This window comes from Etheostoma cragini, chromosome 15 (genome assembly GCF_013103735.1).
Source record: "Etheostoma cragini isolate CJK2018 chromosome 15, CSU_Ecrag_1.0, whole genome shotgun sequence".
NCBI lineage: Eukaryota > Metazoa > Chordata > Actinopteri > Perciformes > Percidae > Etheostoma > Etheostoma cragini.
The window spans coordinates 11,685,979-11,702,770 of record NC_048421.1 but is presented as its reverse complement, the minus strand read 5'-3'; the positions used below and the strand labels follow the sequence as shown (position 1 = coordinate 11,702,770).

Here is a 16,792-nt window from a genome sequence, read left to right as displayed (position 1 = left end):
CGTAAGGTCGTCTTGTCCCAGCACGAGTGAACCAGAAAGCTAAAACATGTATTATCTTCCACACAGTTAAATTGTGTTGTTTAAGCTAACTTTCATATAACATGTAACATGTGAATATGAAGATTTCTTTCCCTTCCTTTTCTTTGTTTTACGAAATAGTGTTTACAGTTATGAGATTAAGTGGCTACCCCTTTAATAAAAGACTCGTCATTATAGGGGAGGAGCCAGAATGAGATCGACACAATCCCGAACCAATAACATTAAAATAATGTTTTAGAATGTTGTATTTCCATCCAATCAGACAATGTTGTGTGTAGTGTAGTTGCCGCAAAGACGTTGCTGGCTCCACATGTAGAAGTACTGCTGCTATAACCTTGATTGATCAATTTCTTCGTTTGAGACAAGCCTTAAAAGAGCAACATGTAAGAAATTTGAATATGGCTCATATAAACATTACATGTATCTTCTCAAGTCTAGGGAAGTGACGTTAAGATAAAGGTAGATACAATACTTTGTTCTTTGTGAATCAGGCTGAATACTCAAATTTGTTTAATATTCCGTATTGCTTATGCTTAACATAGCACGTTTTTAGGGTTGATGATAGATGTGGACATAAGGTATTGGACTTGTCTATAATCAATTACTTGTTTACATTAATCTGTTACTGTTCAGGCAGGCTGCTATGGAGATCACGGCAAAGTACTGCCATAAAGAAATGGAGGCGTATGGGTCATGTGTAGCCTCCAACCCATCGACATGGCAATTAAAGTGTCATGAACTGAAGATTAAGGTTGCACAGTGCACATCATCGCAGTAAGGCAACATACTCACTCCCATTTTCCTCAACATTCTTAAACACCCTCATTTTCAAAGCACATTTGTATCTAAACCCTACATTTGTTTTGATAGCCCAGTGATCCAGAAGATCAGACAAGATTGTTCCTCGGAGTTTGTAGAGTTTGAGCGCTGTCTGAGAGAAAACCAGGACAAACCTACCTCCTGCTCACAGCATGTGGCTCGCTTTCTGGGCTGTGCAGAGACAGTAGACCTCAGTGGAGTAGGTAAGTCCTTGCTGGAATTGGCCATACATAATTTAAAGTCACACACAGTAGTGAATAGAAGTCATTTAAAAATAAATAAACAAAGAGATAGGAATGTGCCGATTATTATGCCTCCTCACTTGTCTCTTAAATTCAATTCAACTTTATTTCAGACAGACAGATCCATATCAGTATAAAGTATGTGAAACACAACCACACAGACAAGACAAAAAAGGTCAAAGAAGCAGGAGTGTTTTTTACCAACTGAATTCTTTGTGCATGTTAGTTAATCAGACTTAAGGGAGACATGTATGCTCATTTTCAGCTTCATATTTGTCTTTTCTACTATCGCATGTTTACATGCTGTAATTTTTCAAAAAGACAACTTATGGCGCACCTTTGGACAGGTAGTTCTCAAGATGTTGGTAGAGATACTCAGATGGGAGGTGGTATGTTTCAACTGACCTTCACCTGACATTGGAAGTTCAACCAAATCTGAATGGTTTGTTGAATCTCATGTTTTCTGATCTTGGCAGCCCGCAAAAATTTTATTTCTTATTTATTTATTTCACAGTTTGTAGGTTGATAGGCACCCAATATTTTCCAAATGTACATACACAAGCACTGAAAAAGTGAATTTTCATAATATGTCCCCTTTAAGTCTTGTGATGGGCATTTTTAGAAGGTCTGATACAGAAACACATAAAACAGACCTATGGATTATTATGTCTACAAAATTGGACTTATAATGCACCATCTTTGAGAGGTATTACTTCAATTCCTTCCTTTTCTCCCCCTCCCCATCTACAGACCCAGTACCTCAGCCATCGTAGTATTCAGACCTCTTCCATCACCCTCAGAGTCCTCCTGTCCCCACAGCAGCACAGACGGGCTGGTCTCACAGGTGCACCAACCATGTTACTGTATTTACAGTGACTGTTAGGATACCTCTTTTCCTCTGTGTTACATAATGGGATTATTTTTCTTTCTTCAACAAAGATAAAGGAGATGAATGCAACATTACTGTGAGTAAGACCCTGTGTAGAATATGTAATTACTGCGTTGTTCTTCTTCTCATGTTGTGTTAATTTAAAAAAAAAAAAAAACATTTCTACTTGCCTTCTGTATGAAGGAAGTCTGTTTTTTACATATTTGTATTGAACCATCTAATTAAATTTGACATCAGACTTGTATTAATCATCTGGTGTGGTCATGCCTGTTGTTTTCTGTTGCTTGTGTCTAGTCTGTCCCTCCCACCCTTGCCCTTTCCAGGTCTGAGTCAGAGTCAAATATTAAACTGGAATGAATCACTCCCGCACAAACTCTCCTGAGTACTCAGTGACTAAGAAATAGGGAGTCTGGGAAGAAAGGAGAAGGAGGAGGCTGTCCACTTCTAATCCGCGGGACTACTGAGAGAGACAGAGGGAGGATACTGAGTTATGAGCCCTGTGACCACTAAGCAGAACATACCTTTTCTGGTTCAATTATTAAAGCTTTGAAGAGGAGGGGAAAATGATTCATTTCTTTTCAAGTGTAATATCTTCGATTTATACCAGACGAGAAAGTGATCGGTGCATCATCATTTATCACATTTAGGAAAATAAGGCACGTGCACTTCAAAGATGAAACCGCAGATTGTATTGAAGATACGGCAACATTACATTCAAAGCACATCACCTGGCAGTCACTGAACAAAAAAGTAAGATAGGAGCTTGCCTAATACCGCACAAATAAGTTACATTCACAAAAATATTACTTTAAAAAACACTACGAGTCAGCGATCAGAGTCAAACATAATGTCATGAAACAATGTCACGAGCTTAAGCTGATCACCGGCACCTAAATGAAACAAGTATCACCCTAATCCTATTATATTCTGTACCACATTGTGAGTCTGATTCTGATGCTTTCTGCACTTGCTATCCAACTTCAGTTTGGAGGCTATTCCTGTAGACCTACTTTGTGACACATAAATATCATGCTACAGTTTAAATATTTGCTGATAATCACAGAAGAAGGTACAAATATCTACCTAACAACCTCTAATTTGAGATGTTTGAGAAAGAAATGTTTACAGAAATTGACTACAACAATTAATTGTAACACGGTCATACTCACATTTACATTTCAGAGCACATCATCGTATGCCCATTTTCCTAAACTTTGGGAGTTGTAGATCTATTGGTTGTCATTTACTCTTGGTGAATACATTATAAAATAGAAGGGAAAGCTAAAGCAATAATCACTTATACAACCCTGTTTCCGCATAAGGCTCCTAAAATGACCCTGTAGTGTTGTCTAAATATTAAAAACAAAAGTGATTTTTTTTTTGGTCTGTATTATACCTGTCATGCATTATCAAAAAACTAAGACTGTGGTTTGAAATTTGACATTGAGAGTTTCTCCCTCTTTCAATCTATGTCCTGGGTAAGTTAAATAGTAATCCCTTCCAGCACAATATCCTGAGTTATAGCTCAGGTTACATAAACATACACACTAACCTGAGAGCAAAATTGTACTCCAATCCATATACAGTATTGTATACGCTGCAGTCTTCCGCACACAATAACTAATCACTAGTCCTGTCAAAAAAAGTTATGCAATATTCTATTTTAATTTAGACCCTCAGCTGCTTGTTAGGCCTGCTGCCAATACTCATAAATACAAGTAACTTTATTGATGACTTTACTTTCAACAACCAATAATTGTCTGTAATTATGATATACGTATTAATATGTTTGATACGTGTCTTTTGTTTGTCATTTTATTTGTTGGAAAGTGCCATTAAATGTGTTTCCTTGAATAGTACATAAATACAACAGGAGAAATTGAGGTCTTTTTTTTTTTTTTTTTACATATCTTGGACATTTACAGTGTCTGTATTTCCAGCATGTGATTCTTGTCAAGGAAAGATCGTTGGAACAACGCTGATGTGCTGCAAAGTGATAATATGACTATGTCTGTGATAGTTTTGGCCTGTGATAAAAGCTTAGAAGTGTGTTTGTGTGTAGGCTATTTCGTGGAAAGTGGTCCCACAGGCATGTTGATGGACAGATTCCATTAGCTGCAACTCTGAGGTGAAAGGTGGAACAGGAGCGGGAAAGGTCAGAGTTTATAAGGGTCAGGAGGTGAAGTAGGAGTTCTGCATGGAGTAGAGGCGGTCAATTGGATTTCCCACTCGCCCTGGCAGGAGACTACCGTCCCCCGTTGCCAAGAGGCAGTCTCCAAGGTGACCAAGGCTTCCATCGCTGTCCAGGTCATGGAACACGGTCTCTGAGTCTGCGGTGAAAAGAAATGGAAGTGGAACGGTTTTTAATTACCACCAGAAAGCACATATAAATATGACACTATTTTCACACTACACTCATCAGCTAATGGATCTACAAAACAGACAATGAGTTAGTCTCTGTAGTTAAATCCCAGCCTTTTTTTTATATCAATTCCTCACAGACTTAACAAGACTAATTTTCTAAATGGCCCCATTACCGTGAATTATGGTTTATGACTGGTATGTATGAAAGTTACATTATCTTTTAAGGGAGATAATGACAACATTTTCATTTTGAAGGCACTGTTTCTTTGAAATTTGCAGCTTTGACCTCCTGTCTTACCATAGGGGTGGAGCTGCTCGCTGCTTAGCTGAGGTGGTGTAAGCCCGTGTCGAAATGGCTCTCCCCCGTAGATGTTGGGGTCCAGAGCGAGTAGTTGCTGACGTGGCAGAGAAGGATATCCCAGCATCCCATCCATGCCATGGGTACTAGAGCCATCTGTGTAGTGGTAAGTATCCCTTTAGTCAAACTATTTCACGTGTTATTCTTATGTTCTTCTTGATCCTGCTTTGGTACTTTCCAGTATTAGCTCTTACCCTCACTGTCGTCATTGCTCTGGCGGCCCCCTCTACCTGCTCCTCTCCTGGTCCCTCCCAGCTGCTCTTGTTCCTGCTGCTGCTGTTGCTGTTGCTGCTGTCTTCGAGCTATCTTTTTCATCTGGGGCACAAAAAATCCACAGTCTGTATGAATTTTCAAATTTTGATGATCTGTGAGGCAGAACATGTCCTCAGGAAATGTATGAGGTCCTACCTTGGCTCTCTGGTTTTGAAACCACACTTGTACAACACGCACTGTCAGCCCTGTCTCAGCAGCCAGTGTCTCTCTCACCTACAGGTTAGAGGTTTTCATTGTTGTTAAAATACAACTTTAGAGAGTGAGTCAATCACAAGTTGAGAGCAATTGCTTATTTACTGGTGAACATTTCCAAAGATAAAACAAACTGGTCCACCCACCTTGCGGCAAGGCTTAGCAGACACTTCAAAGGAGGCCTTGAAAGCACGGCGCTGCTGTGTGGTCAAGATGGTGCGTGGTCGTTTTGAACGCTTGTGCTCCTTGCCTTCATCACCACCTTTCCCTCCGCCGGAACCTCCTCCCCCGTCCTCATCCTCACTTTTCACTGAGCAAGGTGAGTAAACAACAAAACAGTCAGACAGCCCATAGGAGAAGGTACATTTTCATAATTCATAAATTAAAAATAAGTATTTAATACTGAAGTGATTGAGAGCAAACGTCTGAGTGTTGCTTAAACTGTTCCCTACTTCTCTAGGCAGTGAACCTCTGGAGAAGAAAACTGTTTCTAGATTGTCCAAAGCCAAATTGATGCAGCATACTGGCAGTTCAGTTCCTTATACTGTGAAACATTCCCAGAATGCACTGTAAAAACCAGCACCTTTGCCGATTCCCCTTACCGATCACAAATCAAGACACTTCTGCTACTCTTTCCAAACAGAAGTAACATCATCCCAAAATGAAAGATGACATATTTGCTGCTGTTCTAAGCAGTGGAGTTGTACGTCATTGACTCAGTATCCCATTGGTCATTATGTTAATAACCTTCTCAGTGCCTGAGATCCAGTTCACTATATACACATTTATTACCAAGTGAACAAGTGATCAGCTTGAGACCTTTAAACCCCCATTTTTACTTCACAAGCTGCTCACTGGTCTGCAGTGCAGCAATGTGATTGAGACTAGCTATGCTGAAAGATAAGTTGAGTGCATGAATCTAAAAGAAAGAGAATTTGTGGAGATGTATTTATAAAATTCATGGAACAAATTGATTTAAATGTGGTCCAAGCAAAGAAGCCTTGTAACAGACCTACTGTACCTGATTCGGTTGGTGTCGGACTAATAGCAGCCAGCATTTCCCTCTCCTTCTCATAGTCCATGCGGCAGAGCAGCTGGCCTTCTTTCAGCACAAACTCATCACCTCTTTGCAGCCGGCGTTCACACTCACAGCAGGTGAAGCAGCCCAGGTGGTACACCTGGCCTAGCACACGCATTATCAGCTCTGAACGTCCAATCACCTGCAGGCATGCACTGCACTTTCTTACAAACAGCCTGGAGGTGCACAGAAAGACACACGTATGGGCTTATATGTGAAGGATACCTACATAAATTGTAAAAGAAATAGCATCATGGGATTCAATGAGGGCAGAAAAGGTGAGGTAATTAAAGATGGAGGCACAGACAACAAGCTCTGGCACATCTGGTGATTAGCACAGTCTCTTAATTAAAGGTCATATAAACATTACTCAATTCACATAGCAACAAGGTGAACATCTGTTGAGAGGAATTACAGTTGTCCGCATTTTCAGATAGTATTTTCTTTTCCCCCTCATTACAGTAGGTGGCAGTAGCTAGCTTTTAATAATAGGGCTGCCTGTAGAGCCTTTCCCTTCTTAATCCCTAAATGTAGAGATCAGTTTAATGGGGGTAAACTTCAGTCTATCTATATCCCACCCACACATTTTCAAGTGGTTGTTTAACTTTATGAACAAAGCTATATACAGAGTCTTTCTCAGGTCCATGGCTTTTTCTCATGACCACTTTACTTCTTTTTTCCCTGTGTCTCCTCCTGTGAGATGTTATAACCCTTCAATTTCTCTCCTGCCTCACCATCTCTTCACATCCCTATGTCCATTCACAGGGCCTAAGTCTCTGCCATTAAATTCCTCTCAAATCCCTGCTCTCACACTTGGTTTCCTCCCCCTCCCCAGTATTTTTCTGCCAGCATTCCCAGTTCTCCCTCACGCCCTCCCAGCCCGCCTCCCCAGTTCACTGAAACTAATAAAGACAGGATTAATTAGATTGTTGTTTAAACAGTGCAATGGCCAGACAGACGCTGTAAACTCATAACCAGGGATTGGGGATAGCATGGGGTTAATCTCTCTCCTCTCACTTATGCACACTAAAACACATAGCCACTCACAGACACATGCATGCGCACACACAGGCATGCATGCACACAGACATTTGCACACACCCACTCACTGAGTATCAGTATACTTAGTCTGACATTGACTAGTTACCTACCATACCATGACCCATGATCATGCTGGTGGTGCAATAGTACAGATGTGCTTAATCACCAGAATATCTTTTTAACGGGTAGAGTTACCAAGTAATCAGAGCAGAGGTTTAAGAAAGAGAAAGGTCAGCGGATGCAGATATCTCCAAGAACAAAGTACAAACCTGGACAAGAGGGAAGGGAGGACGAGAGGGGAGTGAATAGGGGGAGGATGGGACGAAGGCAGAAGTGTTGACGCTCCCTGACTGAGTGATAGGAAGGTGTTGCTGCCTAAATCTGGAGTGTAAAGAAGGAGCCAGGTCTGCACATTAGAGCTCCTAATCTGTGATTCTGTGCCAAACGCAGCTACCACGGCTAATCTTTCTCAATCCATCTGCCAAACGCTCCCCAAATTCCCCAAATGACAGTGTCGCTAACTTAACAAATTTGTCCCTATAAACTCTATTGTGGCAGGACCATGTGTTTAACTAAAGGTTCCTCAACCTATTTTTTTAACAGTGCATTGAATCTGAAAAGTAATGTGTAAGTAAAGTGTAATGCAGTAAAGTGTAATGCAAACAGCTTATTTATCACAATATCTGGCATCTAACACATTTTCTACAAAGGAGAAAAGAGCAATACCCACCCTGCTCTTTGTAGCTCACTCTCCATCCAAACACACACTTCAACACTTTCAATGCTTCCTTTCACAGCAAACTAAATACAACAGAACAGAATTGTCACAGGATTGCTTGACATAAGAATGATGATGTTGGTGGTTAAGTCCCACACTCCCTAATCGGGGTGTACACAGCACGGCAGGAATTTACTCAACATGGCAAATGAAGGCAACTTGGGGCAACCGCCACAGAGGGGGGTCTGTAAGTAGATCAGTATTATCCCTCTAATAGAAGTATCATTCTCACTGGCCCTGGCCATAAATCAATTTAGACATGATGGTTAAAGGACATCTACAGGAGTTAGGTAACTTGAGGTTCCAGACCATATCACTTTTTCATGTTTTGAGTGGAATAACATGTATGTGTATCCAAATTTCTTATGAAAACATTTCTTCTTTTTTTATTGGTCACTTGTCATACAAACAGGCATGTGATTTTGATTAAATGTTTTTTTTTGTTTTTTATAGCAGAATGTGAATGGTAAAATACCAAAAGAAAAGTTTAAGACAATCCAGTTTTTTTTTATTCTGCTATATGGAACCACAGCAAAAAGCATTTTAAAGTTTCAATATCCCTATTATAGCAAGCATATCTTTGCTCCTATCAAGAATCAGTGGGAAAAAAGAATATTTGCATGACACTGACTATATTACAGAGAAAACTTTTCTTCTTGCATTTCAATTTCCGCTAAGTGGAAATGAAATGAAAATTAGAATTTAAACAGCTGAGGTATAGAGTTAAGACCAGCTGTGAACAAATCTATCATAAAAGATATTTCAAAAAGTACTTTACTTTGGAATTAAAGGGCTTTCCTTTAATGAAGTGATATGTGTAATATTAAAGATATGTACAGAATTACAAAGAAGAGAAGTGGAAGTGCAGACAGCTTGTGATGTAAAAACCTTAACTTGGCCGCGGACACCTTCATGTTTAGTGTCATGGATTTCTGAGTGGTTAGGTGGCACACAAGCTCACTGATTATGAGATCAAATGCAGAGAGGCAGAAAAAAGGTGATGTGTTGTGTGAGTATTTTGTGTTTATAATCTGGCCTTTCCTTCTCGCAAACAGAATAAGACTCTTCATCATCTCCCTAAGCTGTGTCATGTGGCATTGTTTTGCCTTTGAGCTTTGACAAGCACAACATTGCGTGGACCGCAACACAATCATTCCATAAATATGTTTGTGTCTTAGAGCAATTATAGTTATTGTGCTTGCTTTCATAACTGATGAATATTTATACAGGTACGGTTACAAGATTTGTACGTGAGCAAGCCAAGAAGAACTTGGACAGATAAGGCTTCGGTCTAAACTAGTGGCTCACCAAAGATCTACCACTGTCACTCATTTTGATTCCTTACCTGTACTTTAAGATGCATTTCTGTCTCTAATCAAAGTGCTCATGTTTTAGCTAACTTGTGGTTCCCACACCTTGTGTTCAGAATGACCATGCGGGTCACACAAATGGTTTTACACATTACCTGAAAATGAAGGTACATCCACATCATTTCTGAGATGTGTGTATAAGGGTGTGTGAATTTGTGTGTGTATGTGTGTGTGTGTGTGTGTGTGTGTGTGCGCACTTTTTGGCGGATATTGCTCTGTGAAGCAACATGGCTCAGAGCCAGGGTTCAGTAATCACATCATCTCCTTTTATTAAATCTCCCTGCACTGCTTCTGTGTTATTAAAATCTCCCAGCATTCCCCACGATACTCGCTACCTCTGCCACCACTCACTCACACTCACTCACACAAATACACACATGTATACAAAAAAATATATATATACACACACACAGTCCAGTCACATGTCTGCGCACGCACGCACGCACACAAACACACACACAGACACAGACACACACACACACACACGTGGGTATACATAGTAACATGCACACATAAACACAAATATGCACAGTTAGTGTAAACACAGATAAGGTGCCTGGGTACAAACATCAATAAAAAACTGACAGATGCTGTCATTTGTGCACCATATCCATCCATGCATCAATAAAATAACATCATAAACAGTCCTCTTGCTCATTGAACACTCTTCAAAATCTGTAAAAGCAATATAGGCTAATAGTTGTTATTTAATGGCCTTCAGTGTATGGAATACATTTTCAGAGGCATTTCTGCCCAAACCCTCAGCCAATCCCACAGTTCTACAGTTACATGTCATACCTCTCACTGTCAATCGTTCACACAGGTAACAAGACCAGCTCTATATGAGAGCAGCACTGATGCCCGTAATATTCCAAAAACCTTGTGTAATGTAAGTAACAACAAAAAAACTGCATGACATGCATGGTCTGCATGGTATGTGTCTCTGGGTGTGTGCGATCTACACCTGATGCTACCAAGAATGAATGCTATGTGTGATATAGATGTGTGTGTGTCTGTTTGTGTGTGTGTGTGTGTGTGTGTGTGTGTGTGTGTGTGTGTGTGTGTGTGTGTGTGTGGGTGTGCGTGAATGTGTGTGTGTGTGTGTGTGTGTGTTAGTTTAGATAAAACAGTTAATCCCCAGGCCACCAGAACGCAATATCCTGTCTGCCCGTTTCTCATTTCCTGTCTGACTCTGGCGGAGTGGGAAGCAGCGGGGAGGGGGTGGCGGGGGACAGCGGGACCCGTTGCCCCAGAAACAGGAGATACAGCCGGTTGATTTAAGAAAAGTCTACGCCGATCTCCCTATCTCTCCTTCTCTGTTGCGCCCCCCTATTCTCTCTCTCTCTTTTTTCCTCTCCCTCTCTGCTTTTATTATCTCAGATTTAATAAAGCCAAGGCGAGCAGCTTGTTCTGCCATGAAACATTTATTAGCTGTCTGTTATAAAATTGTTGTGGGGGAGGAAAGATGATGGGGTCTCATCTCACATTATGCAAAAACTGTGGCAATTTCACCCCCTCCTCACACACATGCATGCACCTGATCTGAGGATACATATCTTCCTAAAAATCTCAGACCTACCTTACCTTCTTTATCCCATTTCAAACCCTTTCTTCATCATCAAGATTTCTCCCTGATGTCCTTTCATTTATACTCTAAAATCTGTTGAGCTGCAGGTTTGGCCTATGTAAGGCTCCTGGTCAGGGAGAAATGTTTGAACGTCTCAGAACCACATAAGCATGTATTATGTGTAACCTCTCACTGGGATTTATATATATACATTATGACAGTATATATAGATATATATAAACATATAAATATATAAAACGTATGACAGGTCTGTCAGTCAATGCAGCCATGATTCACCTAAACCAACTCAACTCAAACCAAACAAACTTTCTTTCCACTTGCAGTAAAAAGTAACATTTTTGTCACTTGCATTTCTAGCAATGCATGTACTTTTGGTTTCATTTGCCCGGTTTTTGAAAATATCTGAGATTTCTGCAAGGCCCCCCCCCAAATGTTTTCTGAAAAGACAATTTACTTTTTATATTATGCAATTTTTAAATTAGTAAGCAACTTTTTATGGCTGTGCACACCACAAACACTCAATTCACCACCTTTCTAATTTTAGAGGCCAAAATCTGCGTGGTTTGTAACAACTACAATAAGGAAGAAATGGGTTTTCTTTTGTTTAAAAGACCTGTTGAAATTATATTTCCATATGCAGTCTTAATATATTGAAAGTAAATCATTAATATGGCATTGACTCATCAACCATAGTCGAGGTATTAGCTGATGGGGATAAGGGCCTGTTGTCCTTATGATGTGTCATTGCACAATTCTCTCTAATAGTATTTCCCTGCAGCCTAGTGTCAGGCCTGTCATCACAGGACAGCTACAGAATGCTGGGTAATTAGCACTGTACCCAATCAGCCTCCCCACTACCTCCTCCCATTTCCATCCTGAGACACAAAGAGGCGCTAAGGGAAGAGAGACGATTAAGAGCAAACAAGGGATAAACGGGGAGATAAACTGTTTGGTGTCATCGCTGCCATCAATCTCAACGAGAAGGAAATGAGGTTTGGAATAGAGAAATAATATTACAAAGCAGACAGTGATGAACGAGGTAACGGATAGAGAGACAGGGAGAGAAACAGTGGCTGGTGTGGGGGTATGGAGGGGCAAACAGGGGTAGACGATGCTGTTTCTATCCTCAGTCTCTGTGTCTCAGAGCAGCAAGACTCAGAAGTTTAAATGCACCGTAACTTGAGCGGATACTCTGTCAGTGTATCAGTGTTAGCCTCCTATGTAGATACCTGGTCAGCAGAGGGAGATTCATAACTTTGGCAGCGGGGTCTCTCTCTCTCTGTCTGCAAAAACAGGGTTTGTGAACCTAGATATAGTCTCAATGCCCTCCACCTCACAGAGTGGGGTATTAAACCCAAGATTTTGTGAATATCCACCCTGGTGACCTGTTTTTCACAGGGCTGAAGCTGCCTTTATGGGGCTTACAAGGGAGCTTGCAGACTCCACGCAGCCAGGCTACCCTCTGTTCTGTCTGGGCTCAGCACTTATTGACCAGGGAACACTGGCCTTATACTGCTCAGTTTGGCAAGGGGCCACAATGTCGAGCCAGTGCGTAAAGGCAATGACTGTGAAAAAATGTGTAAGATTACGAGGAGGGTAGACTATATTCGTGCATGTCCGTCTGCTAATGAGGTGGTTTCATTGTCTCATTTTTGTTCTGTAACTTTTGGTCAAAATGAATATGTTTTTGAGATTTCTAACATAGTTCATTTAGATCTTCATAAAAATGATACCCATTACTACTTAGACTTCCTGTTTCCGATGTGGTAAATCATTCTTACCGGCAAAAATGATGCAATAAACCAGAGCATAAAAATATCCTGATGGGAATTTAGAATGTGGAGGGAAGCCTTGCCACTAAATTATTCTAAAGCCTCACGCTGAACATCTAGTCCATAGCAGGATGGAGTTCCAGAGAATTTCTTGAGGTTTCAAAACAAAAATGAATCCACAAAAGAAATCCACAAGGTGCACTTGAGTTTATTGTGTCTAAATCCCCTAATTTCCATAAGTGATTGAGAACAGGGAATCTCAAAACTGAAGGCATGCCTCCTGTTTTTTTGTGCATAGATAATGAGTGGCAGTGTGGTAAACACTCATTCATTACAAGACATTTCAGAGACTAAACTTGGATCAGACTCACAACTGAACCTACATTACATATGGTTGTATACGGTGTAATGCTTGAATTTTTGGATTAGGATTATGTGTTTTGCCCTAATTAGTCAACTGATGTGTTGACTCCTTACATTGAGAATCACAGTGATCAATTTCTAATCGTTTTGAAGCAAAATATCCTTGGTAAAATTAACAGGCAAATGTTGAATGAACTTTTGCCTCTAAGGCAGTTTCGCCCACATGAATCAGAGTGGGGGGATGGGTCACATTTCAAAATTAGATTTGTCTTCTCATTTGAATTGATAGAATTCTACAAGCATTTTTTTTCTTTCATTTCAGCAGAATCGATTAATTATACATTTTTCAGAGACTACCCCCCCATCACCCCCACCTGCATTTCATATTTATTTCTTTTTCACCATTTGGTTTCAGGAATACTAACAACAGAAAACAAGCACATGCAAACAAATGCACGGGTAAGTGTACTGTACAGTGTGGCTTCTAACCAATGCTGATGGTCAGTCAGGGAGGAGAGTTCTGCCTGTGTGCCGGGTGATGTAATCAAAGCAAAGGAAAAAACTAAAAAACATTTAGACAAGCCCGAGATACTGCGTGAGGCAGACATGGAAAATAGCCCAGTATGAGCAAGAAAGGCCTGCAAGACGTGGTCTTACCAAACATATATACATTTCATCCAAACATTCTTTAAAAGTATACTTGCCAATAAATGTGTTTATATGTCAGGCAGTTGACCTGCCTCTGTTTCTTTTGACCAGAACTAAAATGGAACCAAGCTAAAAGTAGAGGAATAAAAGAAAAATAAGCATCCCCTAATAACTGTATGGATTCCCCTAACATGTTGAATGCACGTTCCAAATTCTTGGACATCTATTTTCTGAGACAATGCACACACCTGCTCTAGATGGGGGGTGGGAGGGTAGTAGTGTAAGGTGCTGATGGACATATTGCAGGGAAAACAAGGAGACATTGTTGCTGATCCACTGAAGGTCACAGGCAGTACCGTGTGCCAAGTCTGGCACCGAGTCACACAACAAGGCAAACCATCCATACGCAATGTATAGGGGACTAAATCAACACCATAGTGAATGAGCCGCTGATTATTAATTTGGATCTACAATTACAATCATTACACAAGGGAAGCAAATACACTTTTGCATTCCATCACTAAAAACGAACCAAGTGCTTTATTTATGATCAGCTACTGCCTCCCCGTTTCCCACTCATTTTTCCAGATAAACGTCACACAATGGGACTTTCATCAGCCAGTTTCTCTCTCTCTCACACACACACACACACACACACACACACACACACACACACACACACACACACACTCACTCACTCACACTCACACTCTGTCTCTCTCCTCCAGATTCTCCTCCAGATGTCAGGTATGGTGGGAGAGCTTGTGCTGCTGGATGCCGTCTGACACTTTTCAAAACAACGATAACAAGCTTCAGGCTCGTCCTTCAGCTGTCTAACCCTGGAGCATCCACCGCAGGCACACCCACTGACCACGGCACACACCAAACAACCGCAACAAACAGCACACACACCATACGCATGCACACACACACCCATGCACATGGTATGGCCTCAAAAGTTGAATTATCAAAAAAATACCACACTTTACATTTTCCAAAGCAAGTATTAACTGTGTGTTATTGCTTTATATTGCAGTATGTCCAGACATTGTACATTACATTGGAATGTTAAATAGCAGTATTAGGTGCTGTTCATTCAAAGTAGAGCATAAACACCTTGGGAATGGTCCTATACACTCAGATCCATAAGTATAACTGTATGTCATAAACAGACAAAGAGTACTGCAACAGTCAACTACAAATAATTGTTGTTAAATCAGTTAACACTATTCTGCAATTCTTAGCAGAGGGAAAGAGGGTTCACATGTTTCTCCGTAGAAGAACTCAGTAAACATTTTTTTTTTAAGTGCCTAGCTCCTCCAGGTAAACATCTGAAACCTCAATACCTCAAACCGTCTTAAATGGCCTCACACGTGGATCAAACATTTGTTACACTGGAGCTATGTCTGTATCACACTTTCACAAAATGTTATATTTAATTAGGATGTTTTGCATTGGTACAATTAAAATGAAATGGAAAAACCTAAAATGTTCCATTAATTGTAGCCTATAACGTATTCAATGTCTTTTGGGATCTTGACTACAATTTAAACTGAAGCTGTGTAGGTTTGAGCAAAGCTTTTGTACACATCACACTGGTTGGAAATGACAATAATGAACATAAATTTGCAATACAAAGTATTTTTTGTTAGATATAGCTTTGTAGGGGGAAGGGATTGTTAAAATGTTTATAAAATCAGTAGAACACTATTGCCTACTTTATAATTCCCAGCTATATCTGTCTTAAAGATGAATTAGTAATATGTATGTTTTTTTTTTTAATCAGACTTGGTTGCGATATTACAATATTACTTATAAGAGTAATTTGTAACACTGATAACACTTAACCTTTCCTGACAGGTACAATCATTTGCTCAGTAACTATTAAAATGATGCTTACTTGTTTGGTAAAAGCCTGAAGAATGTACTGTAAACTGCATAAATGAGATGCGGTCATAAGTGATTTTTCTCTCGGTGCCCCCCCACCCCCCCTCCAGATTTATGCTTTTGTTCAGGTAGGCCTACACAAGTTCTTCTGACAAGGTTATTCATCAGTTCATCTCATATTAAGTCTAAGAGACTCAATCTCGGCATGCTGAAACTGAAAGCCACTTTGTCAAGCACCCAATTCTGACTTATTCCCCATCGCCTTCTGTTCAGTATTTCCACCTGCTTTTTGTTTAGTACAAAGTTTAACATCTAAGAAATTCAGTTTAAACTATTGTTCAGTTTCTTTGTGACTTTTACTAATTATTATATCTCAAATTATTGTCCCTACCTGGCCAGCTTTACAGAGAGGTCATTTCTCATTTCTTTGCAGATTAGAAGTTTACTTCAACATAGTGTGTGTGTGTGGGGGGGGGTGTGTGTGTGTGGACTCTTACTTTTCATAGTCGTGCTTGCAGTACAGCAGGCGATCCCTACAGTAACAGGTCCCGGTGAGCGAGCTCAAACACACGGCGCACTTGACGCAGGTCTCGTGCCAGGAGCGCTCGTTCACGCGCAACAGGAAGCGGTCGGCGATGGGAGACTCGCAGCCCGCACACACCTCTCCCCCTCCTCTGTACTCCGGACCTGGAGGGAGCATGTCAGTGCGCAGATAGGGAGACAGAGAGGCAGGGCCGAATGTTTAAAATACATGAGTCCAAGTTTATCCAACGCTGCACGAGGAAATGTTGACTCCTCCAAATTTCCCCCGTGACCATCTGTGAAACGCTGTCAACACGGATATTTTTTTTAAATAATAGGCTAGCCATATAACATAGAGTGATCCAACTTGTGCAGGGGGAAGCAATAGGCAAAAGTTTATAAAAAAAACTACTTACTTGATAGTAATTTTTTAGACAGTAGCCTAGATAAAGAAGTTCTACATGACGTAAATATAGGCCTAGGCCTAGTTTTTGTGTAAGCATATGGTGGTTTATTGTATCCTAACAATTATATTTTTCTCTATAGAACTCTCTCTATAGAACACTGTG

The 16,792-nt window shown here is 40.4% G+C and overlaps 2 protein-coding genes and 1 long non-coding RNA gene across 4 annotated transcripts in view; 2 read left to right on the top strand and 1 right to left on the bottom strand.

Annotated features, from left to right (window-relative positions):
* The first annotated feature begins 287 nt into the window (after positions 1-287).
* On the top strand, positions 288-2,240 carry LOC117957447 (coiled-coil-helix-coiled-coil-helix domain-containing protein 5). Of its 2 annotated transcripts, none has more exons than XM_034893184.1 (4): positions 288-422; positions 673-813; positions 910-1,061; positions 1,851-2,240. In XM_034893184.1, coding segments are annotated over exons 1-4 (318 nt in total). In that variant the 5' UTR covers positions 288-420; the 3' UTR covers positions 1,874-2,240. The 2 variants fall into 2 exon arrangements, with proteins under 2 accessions (XP_034749075.1, XP_034749076.1); XM_034893185.1 differs by lacking the exon at positions 288-422 and adding an exon at positions 478-498.
* A 415-nt stretch (positions 2,241-2,655) lies between these two features.
* The window catches only part of lmx1al (LIM homeobox transcription factor 1, alpha-like), a 17,671-nt gene continuing 3,534 nt past the window's right edge, over positions 2,656-16,792 (bottom strand). The window contains exons 3-9 of the mRNA XM_034893165.1: positions 16,199-16,388; positions 6,198-6,430; positions 5,323-5,486; positions 5,120-5,197; positions 4,906-5,026; positions 4,652-4,807; positions 2,656-4,319 (exon numbers count right to left, since the gene is read on the bottom strand). Coding sequence (XP_034749056.1) covers positions 4,162-4,319; positions 4,652-4,807; positions 4,906-5,026; positions 5,120-5,197; positions 5,323-5,486; positions 6,198-6,430; positions 16,199-16,388 — 1,100 coding nt within the window. The 3' untranslated portion in view covers positions 2,656-4,161. The remainder of the gene's footprint in view (positions 4,320-4,651; positions 4,808-4,905; positions 5,027-5,119; positions 5,198-5,322; positions 5,487-6,197; positions 6,431-16,198; positions 16,389-16,792) is intronic.
* Positions 6,373-16,792, top strand: part of LOC117957449 — a 14,509-nt gene continuing 4,089 nt past the window's right edge. The window contains exons 1-2 of the long non-coding RNA XR_004659516.1: positions 6,373-6,386; positions 14,819-14,830. This is a non-coding gene — a long non-coding RNA (uncharacterized LOC117957449). The remainder of the gene's footprint in view (positions 6,387-14,818; positions 14,831-16,792) is intronic.

Bases quoted from the DNA above. Each gene is read 5' to 3' on its own strand.
- LOC117957447 (XM_034893184.1), top strand. The intron at 814-909 runs GTAAGGCAACAT...TTGTTTTGATAG, and splicing joins GCACAGTGCACATCATCGCA to CCCAGTGATCCAGAAGATCA. The intron at 1,062-1,850 runs GTAAGTCCTTGC...CCCCATCTACAG, and splicing joins AGTAGACCTCAGTGGAGTAG to ACCCAGTACCTCAGCCATCG.